General features: G+C 37.5%; 1 protein-coding gene across 3 annotated transcripts in view; it reads right to left on the reverse strand.

Annotated features, from left to right (window-relative positions):
• Nucleotides 1-12,729, reverse strand: part of LOC110533297 (peripheral-type benzodiazepine receptor-associated protein 1) — a 227,660-nt gene that overhangs the window by 69,356 nt on the left and 145,575 nt on the right. For all 3 annotated transcript variants that reach the window (XM_036989598.1, XM_036989597.1, XM_036989599.1), the window contains exon 13: nucleotides 8,572-8,746. In XM_036989598.1, coding sequence (XP_036845493.1) covers nucleotides 8,572-8,746 — 175 coding nt within the window. The remainder of the gene's footprint in view (nucleotides 1-8,571; nucleotides 8,747-12,729) is intronic.

Here is a 12,729-nt window from a genome sequence, read left to right on the forward strand (position 1 = left end):
TATATGGCTGGATATATAGATGGATATATGGCTGGATATATGGTTGGATATGTGGATATATAGATGGATATATGGATGGATATGTGGATATATAGATGGATATGTGGATATATAGATGGATATATAGATGGATATGTGGATATATAGATGGATATACAGATGGATGGATATATAGATGGATATATGGCTGGATATATAGATGGATATATAGATGGATATATGGCTGGATATATGGATGGATATGTGGATGGATGGATATATGGATGGATGGATATATGGATGGATGGATGGATATATGGATGGATGGATGGATATATGGATGGATGGATATATGGATGGATGGATGGATATATGGATGGATGGATGGATGGATATATGGATGGATGGATGGATATATGGATGGATGGATATATGGCTGGATATATAGATGGATATATGGCTGGATATATAGATGGATATATGGATGGATGGATATATGGATGGATATATGGATGGATATATGGATGGATGGATGGATATATGGATGGATGGATGGATGGATGGATGGATGGATGGATATATGGATGGATGGATGGATATATGGATGGATGGATATATGGATGGATGGATGGATATATGGATGGATGGATATATGGATGGATGGATGGATATATGGATATATGGATGGATATATGGATGGATATATGGATGGATGGATGGATATATGGATATATGGATGGATATATGGATGGATGGATGGATATATGGATGGATGGATATATGGCTGGATATATAGATGGATATATGGCTGGATATATAGATGGATATATGGATGGATGGATATATGGATGGATATATGGATGGATGGATATATGGATGATATATGGATGGATAAATGGATGGATGGATATATGGATGGATACATGGATTGATGGATATATGGATGGATATATGGATGGATGATATATGGATGGATATATGGATGGATGATATATGGATGGATATATGGATGGATGGATATATGGATGATATATGGATGGATAAATGGATGGATATATAGATGGATATATGGATGGATGGATATATGGATGACTAAATGGATGGATGATATATGGATGGATATATGGATGGATGATATATGGATGGATATATGGATGGATGATATATGGATGGATATATGGATGGATGGATATATGGATGATATATGGATGGATAAATGGATGGATATATAGATGGATATATGGATGGATGGATATATGGATGGATAAATGGATGGATATATAGATGGATATATGGATGGATGATATATGGATGGATATATGGATGGATGGATATATGGATGGATAAATGGATGGATATATAGATGGATATATGGATGGATGGATATATGGATGGATATATGGATGGATGATATATGGATGGATATATGGATAGGTATATAGATGATATATGGCTGGATATATGGCTGGATATATGGATGGATAGATATATAGATGGATATATGGATGGATGGATATATGGATGGATGGATGGATGGATCTATGGATGGATGGATATATAGATGGATATATGGATGGATATATGGATGGATGGATATATGGATGGATATATAGATGGATGTATGGATGGATATATGGATGGATATATAGATGGATGTATAGATGGATATATGGATGGATATATAGATGTATATATAGATGGATGTATGGATGGATGGATATATAGATGGATAAATGGATAGATATATAGATGATATATGGCTGGATATATGGATGTATATATGGATGTATATATGGATATAGAGATGGATATGTGGATATATAGATGATATGTGGATATATAGATGGATCTGTGGATATATAGATGGATATATGGATGTATATGTGGATATATTGCTGGATATATAGATGGATATGTGGATATTCAGATGGATATATGGATGGATGATATATGGATGGATAAATGGATGGATATATAGATGGATATATGGATGGATGGATATATGGATGATATATGGATGGATAAATGGATGGATATATAGATGGATATATGGATGGATGGATATATGGATGGATATATGGATGGATGATATATGGATGGATATATGGATAGATATATAGATGATATATGGCTGGATATATGGCTGGATATATGGATAGATATATGGATGGATATATGGATGGATAGATATATAGATGGATATATGGATGTATGGATATATGGATGGATGGATGGATGGATGGATCTATGGATGGATGGATATATAGATGGATATATGGATGGATATATGGATGGATGGATATATGGATGGATATATAGATGGATATATGGATGGATATATGGATGGATATATAGATGGATATATGGATGGATATATGGCTGGATATATGGATGTATATATGGATGTATATATGGATATAGAGATGGATATATGGATATATAGATGATATGTGGATATATAGATGGATCTGTGGATATATAGATGGATATATGGATGTATATGTGGATATATTGCTGGATATATAGATGGATATGTGGATATATAGATGGATATATGGATGGATGGATGGATGGAAGGGTATATGGATGGATATATAGATGGATATACAGATGGATGTATATATAGATGGATATATAGATGGATATATGGATAGATATATAGATGATATATGGATGGATGATATATGGATGGATAAATGGATGGATATATAGATGGATATATGGATGGATGGATATATGGATGGATATATGGATGGATGATATATGGATGGATATATGGATGGATGATATATGGATGGATATATGGATGGATGGATATATGGATGATATATGGATGGATAAATGGATGGATATATAGATGGATATATGGATGGATGGATATATGGATGGATATATAGATGGATATATGGATGGATGATATATGGATGGATATATGGATGGATGGATATATGGATGATATATGGATGGATAAATGGATGGATATATAGATGGATGTAAAGATGGATGTATGGATGGATGGATATATAGATGGATATATGGATAGATATATAGATGATATATGGCTGGATATATGGATGTATATATGGATGTATATATGGATATAGAGATGGATATGTGGATATATAGATGATATGTGGATATATAGATGGATCTGTGGATATATAGATGGATATATGGATGTATATGTGGATATATTGCTGGATATATAGATGGATATGTGGATATATAGATGGATATATGGATGGATGATATATGGATGGATATATGGATGGATGGATATATGGATGATATATGGATGGATAAATGGATGGATATATAGATGGATATATGGATGGATGGATATATGGATGATATATGGATGGATAAATGGATGGATATATGGATGGATGGATATATGGATGGATATATGGATGGATGATATATGGATGGATATATGGATAGATATATAGATGATATATGGCTGGATATATGGCTGGATATATGGATAGATATATAGATGGATATATGGAAGGATAGATATATAGATGGATATATGGATGGATGGATATATGGATGGATGGATGGATGGATGGATCTATGGATGGATGGATATATAGATGGATATATGGATAGATATATGGATGGATGGATATATGGATGGATATATAGATGGATATATGGATGAATATATGGATGGATGGATATATAGATGGATATATAGATGGATGTATGGATGGATGGATATATAGATGGATATATGGATAGATATATAGATGATATATGGCTGGATATATGGATGTATATATGGATGTATATATGGATATAGAGATGGATATGTGGATATATAGATGATATGTGGATATATAGATGGATCTGTGGATATATAGATGGATATATGGATGTATATGTGGATATATTGCTGGATATATAGATGGATATGTGGATATATAGATGGATATATGGATGGATGGATGGATGGAAGGGTATATGGATGGATATATAGATGGATATACAGATGGATGTATATATAGATGGATATATAGATGGATATATGGATAGATATATAGATGATATATGGATGGATGATATATGGATGGATAAATGGATGGATATATAGATGGATATATGGATGGATGGATATATGGATGGATATATGGATGGATGATATATGGATGGATATATGGATGGATGATATATGGATGGATATATGGATGGATGGATATATGGATGATATATGGATGGATATATGGATGGATATATGGATGGATGATATATGGATGGATATATGGATAGATATATAGATGATATATGGCTGGATATATGGCTGGATATATGGATAGATATATAGATGGATATATGGATGGATAGATATATAGATGGATATATGGATGGATGGATATATGGATGGATGGATGGATCTATGGATGGATGGATATATAGATGGATATATGGATGGATATATGGATGGATGGATATATGGATGGATATATAGATGGATATATGGATGGATATATGGATGGATGGATATATAGATGGATATATAGATGGATGTATGGATGGATGGATATATAGATGGATATATGGATAGATATATAGATGATATATGGCTGGATATATGGATGTATATATGGATGTATATATGGATATAGAGATGGATATGTGGATATATAGATGATATGTGGATATATAGATGGATCTGTGGATATATAGATGGATATATGGATGTATATGTGGATATATTGCTGGATATATAGATGGATATGTGGATATATAGATGGATATATGGATGGATGGATGGATGGATGGAAGGGTATATGGATGGATATATAGATGGATATACAGATGGATGTATATATAGATGGATATATAGATGGATATATGGATAGATATATAGATGATATATGGCTGGATATATGGATGTATATATGGCTGGATATGTGGATTTATGGATGGATATATAGATGGATATATAGATGGATATATGGATGGATATATAGATGGATGTATGGATGGATGGATATATAGATGGATATATGGATAGATATATAGATGATATATGGCTGGATATATGGATGTATATATGGATGTATATATGGATATAGAGATGGATATGTGGATATATAGATGATATGTGGATATATAGATGATGTATATGTGGATATATAGATGGGATATATTGCTGGATATATAGATGGATATGTGGATATATAGATGGATATATGGATGGATGGATGGATGGAAGGATATATGGATGGATGGATATATGGATGGATATATGGATGGATGGATGGATATATAGATGGATATGTAGATGGATATACAGATGGATGTATATATAGATGGATATATAGATGGATATATGGATAGATATATAGATGATATATGGCTGGATATATGGATGTATATATGGATGTATATATGGATATAGAGATGGATATGTGGATATATAGATGGATATATAGATGGATATATGGCTGGATATATGGCTGGATATATGGCTGGATATGTGGATATATGGATGGATATATAGATGGATATATAGATGGATATATGGATGGATGGATGGATATATAGATGGATATATGGATAGATATATAGATTATATAGCTGGATATATGGATGTATATATGGATGTATTGCTGGATATATAGATGGATATGTGGATATATAGATGGATATATGGATGGATGGATGGATGGAAGGGTATATGGATGGATATATAGATGGATATACAGATGGATGTATATATAGATGGATATATAGATGGATATATGGATAGATATATAGATGATATATGGCTGGATATATGGATGTATATATCGATGTATATATGGATATAGAGATGGATATGTGGATATATAGATGAATATATAGATGGATATATGGCTGGATATATGGCTGGATATATGGCTGGATATGTGGATATATGGATGGATATATAGATGGATATATGGATGGATGGATGGATATATAGATGGATATATGGATAGATATATAGATTATATAGCTGGATATATGGATGTATATATGGATGTATTGCTGGATATATAGATGGATATGTGGATATATAGATGGATATATGGATGGATGGATGGATGGAAGGGTATATGGATGGATATATAGATGGATATACAGATGGATGTATATATTGATGGATATATAGATGGATATATGGATAGATATATAGATGATATATGGCTGGATATATGGATGTATATATGGCTGGATATGTGGATTTATGGATGGATATATAGATGGATATATAGATGGACATATGGATGGATATATAGATGGATGTATGGATGGATGGATATATAGATGGATATATGGATAGATATATAGATGATATATGGCTGGATATATGGATGTATATATGGATGTATGTATGGCTATAGAGATGGATATGTGGATATATAGATGATATGTGGATATATAGATGGATCTGTGGATATATAGATGGATATATGGATGTATATGTGGATATATAGATGGGATATATTGCTGGATATATAGATGGATATGTGGATATATAGATGGATATATGGATGGATGGATGGAAGGATATATGGATGGATGGATATATGGATGGATATATGGATGGATGGATGGATATATAGATGGATATATAGATGGATATACAGATGGATGTATATATAGATGGATATATAGATGGATATATGGATAGATATATACATGATATTTGGCTGGATATATGGATGTATATATGGATGTATATATGGATATAGAGATGGATATGTGGATATATAGATGGATATATAGATGGATATATGGCTGGATATATGGCTGGATATATGGCTGGATATGTGGATATATGGATGGATATATAGATGGATATATAGATGGATATATGGATGGATGGATGGATATATAGATGGATATATGGATAGATATATAGATTATATAGCTGGATATATGGATGTATATATGGATGTATATATGGATATAGAGATGGATATGTGGATATATAGATGATATGAGGATATATAGATGAATTTGTGAATATATAGATGGATTTATGGATGTATATGTGGATATATGGCTGGATATATGGATATATAGATGATATGTGGATATATAGATGGATTTGTGGATATATAGATGGATATGTGGATATATAGATGGATATGTGGCTGGATATATGGATGAATATGTGGATATATAGATGGATATGTGGATATATAGATGGATATGTGGATATATAGATGATATATGGATGTATATGTGGATATATAGATGGGATATATTGCTGGATATATAGATGGATATGTGGATATATAGATGGATATATGGCTGGATATATGGATGAATATGTGGATATATAGATGGATATGTGGATATATAGATGAACATATGGCTAGATATATGGGTGGATATGTGGATATATAGATGGATATATGGATGGATATGTGGATATATAGATGGATATGTGGATATATAGATGGATATATAGATGGATATGTGGATATATAGATGGATATATAGATGGATATATGGCTGGATATATGGCTGGATATGTGGATATATAGATGGATATATGGATGGATGGATGGATGGATATATGGATGGATAGATGCCTGGATATATGGATGGATATATGGATGGATATATGGATGGATGGATGGATGGATATATGGATGGATGGATGGATGGATATATGGATGGATGGATGGATGGATGGATGGATGGATGGATGGATATATAGATGGATGTATATATGGATGTATATATGGATGGATGGATGGATGGATGGATGGATGATGGATATATGGATGGATGGATGGATGGATATATGGATGGATGGATGGATATATGGCTGGATATATCGATGGATAAATGGATGGATATATGGATGGATGTATATATGGATGTATATATGGATGGATGGATGGAGGGATGGATGGATGGATGGATGGATATATGGATGGATGGATGGATATATGGCTGGATATATCGATGGATATATGGATGGATATATGGATGGATATATGGATGTATATATGGATGGATATATGGATGGATACAGTATGGACTTTAAGGGATACTTTAAAGCCAGCTGTGGCCAGGTTTACAAAATATCATGTTCTCATACGCGTCTGCATCAAAGTGAATTTATCAAGTGGAATCCCTTTCAAACTCAATCATGGCAAATGTAATACATTCCTACTATCTACATGGAGATCCACAGTTGGAACAAACACTTTACTTTAGCTATCTTCAGTGTAAAATGCATCTTGGTATAAACTATAGACCACATGGGTTGACTGTGTCTGAGGGAGATTCGGTAGTAGTATTTGAAAGGAGGCCGAGGGGGCATACGAAGGCCATATGAAAATATAAATTTATTGGGATGGGAAGTGTATATCATGAGGGGAATAATAGTGAGTATGAGGAACGTATTAGTCTCATTACGGTAATATGATATGGTTGTCATAGTTGTGGTGATATCATTGGACAACAGTTGCCCAATGGTGTGCAATAGTGTCATTACGGTAATATAATATGGTTATAATAGTTATGGTGATATCATGGGAATAACAGTTGCCCAATGGTGTGCAATAGTGTGATGACGGTAATAATGGTCGCTATGGTTACCTCCGGTGAGGCCCACCCCGTTGGTCAGATGGCAGAGAGGGGGGTTAGTGAGGATGGTGGAGCCAGACAGGTCCAGTTTGCCAGCCTGTAGTCTGAAGGTCTCCAGCTCATGGCTGAGCAGGCTGAACTGTTCACTCTGGCTGTGACACTTATTCTCCAACTCCCGCACCTTAGACTGAAGAGCACAGAGACAAAAAAAATATATAAGTACAGGTTTATATCGTTCCTTTCAGTTTCATTTCTAAACCTCTGAAATCATATATATATATATTTTTTTTTTACATTTAGCTCACAATAAATAACCTCAATAATCACGCTGTGCGATAGAGCAGCAAGCTATAGCTCAGTGAGGAAAGACGAGTGTCGAGCGCCAGATGCAACTGGGGAGAGAGGGTGGAGGGTGGAGGCTTGGTTTGGAGTGCTGAGCCTCGTGATGTCAAAGCATTATGTGTATTAGGCCCAGAGAATTGTACCTACTGAGGAGCGGCTTCTACGGACAAACTTTTAACATCTTTGAACTTCAGAGTCGGCTTAAAGTTGGACCAGAGGAGTTAGCTAGCTAACAGAGCGGCACCAGAATGAAAAAGTGCCTTATCTTTTAGTAGTTGATACATCCAATGTGCCCTAACTAGCATTGAAAAAGTTGAACCATTCTTCGTTGATAAAACATCTCTCAATCTATCTATTGAATCACGCTTGAAACTTCAGTAGGGTACAGCTACGCTTCAGAGGAGGAGCTACAGCTACGCTTCGGAGGGGGAGGGGCTACAGCTACGCTTTGGAGGGGGGAGGGGCTACACTTCGAGGTGGGAGGGGCTACGCTTCGGAGGGGGGGAAGGGCTACGCTTCGGAGGGGGGAAGGGCTACGCTTTGGAGGGGGAGGGGCTACAGCTACGCTTCAGAGGAGGGGCTACAGCTACGCTTCAGAGGAGGGAGGGGCTACAGCTACGCTTCGGAGGGGGAGGGGCTACAGCTACGCTTTGGAGGGGGGAGGGGCTACACTTCGAGGGGAGAGGGGCTACGCTTCGGAGGGGGGAAGGGCTACGCTTCGGAGGGGGGAGGGGCTACAGCTACGCTTCAGAGGAGGGGCTACAGCTACGCTTCAGAGGAGGGAGGGGCTACAGCTACGCTTCGGAGGGGGAGGGGCTACAGCTACGCTTCGGAGGGGGAGGGGCTACAGCTACGCTTCGGAGGGGGAGGGGCTACAGCTACGCTTCGGAGGGGGAGGGGCTACAGCTACACTTCGGAGGGGGGAGGGGCTACAGCTAAGCTTCAGAGGGGGAGGGGCTACAGCTACGCTTCGAAGGGGGAGGGGCTACAGCTACACTTCGAAGGGGGAGGGGCTACAGCCTACACCCACACACACTGGCAAAGCTGTTCAGCTGGCAGGCAGACACTGGAGGAAGTTTCTGATTGACAGAGGGAGGGCTTTGCATAGGTGCTCTGTAGATTTTTTTTGTGGACTGAAAGAAAATGCTTGAACGTAAAAAAAAAAATATTAACCGGTTTCCATGGTTTTAAAATAACGGTTCTGTTTTGGAACAGTATAGAACACTTTGTTCCAAGCTCTGATTCTGCTTCTTGAAAATGTCTGTTATTTTCTGGAAACAGTTCCAACCCCTGATTATAACATGCAAACACTCACTTACAATTACAATAATTTGTAAAAAAATAAATTAAAAAGACAAATAAGGTAGGAAAAGGAGGGTGGAGGGTGAGTAACAGGTTTCAAGGCCTAAGTAGGAGGTGTTGGTTTTATGGGTAAGGTGACAAACAGAATCTGAAGTGTAGCTAGTGTAGTTTGCCGCGTGGTCGTGCAGCGCTCACAGTCACTCTAGCAAAGCCATTACATAGCCACAGCTATGAAGAACACTCTACAGAATGAATGCTCTACAGGGTTTATAGAATGCTCTACAGGGTTTACAGAATGCTCTACAGGGTTTATAGAATGCTCTACAGGGTGTACAGAATGCTCTACAGGGTTTACAGAATGCTCTACAGGGTTTATAGAATGCTCTACAGGGTTTATAGAATGCTCCACAGGGTGTACAGAATGCTCTACAGGGTGTACAGAATGCTCTACAGGGTGTACAGAATGCTCCACAGGGTGTACAGAATGCTCTACAGGGTTTACAGAATGCTCTACAGGGTTTATAGAATGCTCTACAGGGTTTATAGAATGCTCCACAGGGTGTACAGAATGCTCTACAGGGTTTACAGAATGCTCTACAGGGTTTATAGAATGCTCTACAGGGATTATATAATGCACTACAGGGTTTTCAGAATGCTCTACAGGGTTTATAGAATGCTCTACAGGGTTTATAGAATGCTCTACAGGGTTTATAGAATGCTCTACAGGGATTATAGAATGCTCTACAGGGATTATAGAATGCTCTACAGGGATTATAGAATGCTCTACAGGGTTTATAGAATGCTCTACAGGGATTATAGAATGCTCTACAGGGATTACAGAATGCACTACAGGGTTTATAGAATGCTCTACAGGGTTTATAGAATGCTCTACAGGATTTATAGAATGCTCTACAGGGATTATAGAATGCTCTACAGGGATTATAGAATGCTCTACAGGGATTACAGAATGCACTACAGGGTTTATAGAATGCTCTACAGGGTTTATAGAATGCTCTACAGGATTTTATAGAATGCTCTACAGGGATTATAGAATGCTCTACAGGGATTATAGAATGCTCTACAGGGATTATAGAATGCTCTACAGGGTGTACAGAACGCTCTACAACGTGTACAGAACGCTCTACAAGGTGTACAGAACGCTCTACGGGGTGTACAGAACGCTCTACAGGGTGTACAGAACGCTCTACAGGGTGTACAGAACTCTCTACAGGGTGTACAGAACGCTCTACAGGGTGTACAGAACTCTCTACAGGGTGTACAGAACTCTCTACAGGGTGTACAGAACTCTCTACAGGGTGTACAGAACTCTCTACAGGGTGTACAGAATGCTCTACAGGGTGTACAGAATGCTTTACAAGGTTTATAGAATGCTCTACAGGGTGTACAGAATGCTCTACAGGGTTTATATAATGCTCTACAGGGTTTATAGAATGCTTTACAGGGTGTACATAATGCTCTACAGGGTGTACAGAATGCTCTACAGGTTGTACAGAATGCTCTACAGGGTTTATAGAATGCTCTACCGTGTTTACAGAACTCTCTACAGGTTGTACAGAACTCTCTACGGGGTTTAGCGTCAGACCCCAGTAAGTTTCTATAAGTGGCTGGTTTCGCTTCTTGTTGTGGTGGGAGTTTCCTGGTACTGATGTGACAGGGGCCTGCAGCTACATGAAACAGACACAAGCGAGTGCACTGACACACACACACACACACACACACACACACACACACGTCTGAACACAGCTTCCTGTCAAACCTGTCAAACCAAACACCAAGCCAAGCGTGTACCAAATGACTGCTAGCATGAACCAAGTCAAATGGGGACAGACAGCAAGTAGATCCAACTGACTACACAGAATGTGAATAGAATTTCCCATTCTCTTACGAGATTTGAGTCACTGTGCTGCTCACTGTAAAACAGATCAAGCTCCCAATAGAGAGACTGGGTTAAACTACTTTGAGATGAGAGAAAGACAATAGATATAGTGAGGAGAGAGGAGACAGAGAAGCCCCACTATGTTAGGGTCAAAGCTCGACTGCCTAAGAAAACAGGCTAACTCTATCTTAACACCCTGAGCTTAAATCCCAAGCCAATTCTCCTATGACCAAGGTTCCGTGCACTCAGCCCAGCGGGGTACTGGAGTCCGTGCCATAGATACACTCTAATCTAGCAGCAGAGTCACTCGTCCCCGGGCTTTTTCACACACACACACACTGCTCGCGCAGACATGCATACACACACAAACACACATGCTGCTCGCGCAGACATGCATACACACACAAACACACACACTGCTTGTAGTCCAGCAATAGGCCTGAACCCCCCCACCACACACACACACACACACACACACACTGCTCGCGCACACACGCACACACACACACACACACAAAAGCCGGAATCAGAGGAACTCTCTGTGTCCACACAAAGGGATTATTTAAAATGGACAAAATTAACACTAGGCCTGTATGTAACTGATTGAAACACACAGCTGTGTAGGAAAA

This window comes from Oncorhynchus mykiss, chromosome 10 (genome assembly GCF_013265735.2).
Source record: "Oncorhynchus mykiss isolate Arlee chromosome 10, USDA_OmykA_1.1, whole genome shotgun sequence".
Lineage (NCBI taxonomy): Eukaryota > Metazoa > Chordata > Actinopteri > Salmoniformes > Salmonidae > Oncorhynchus > Oncorhynchus mykiss.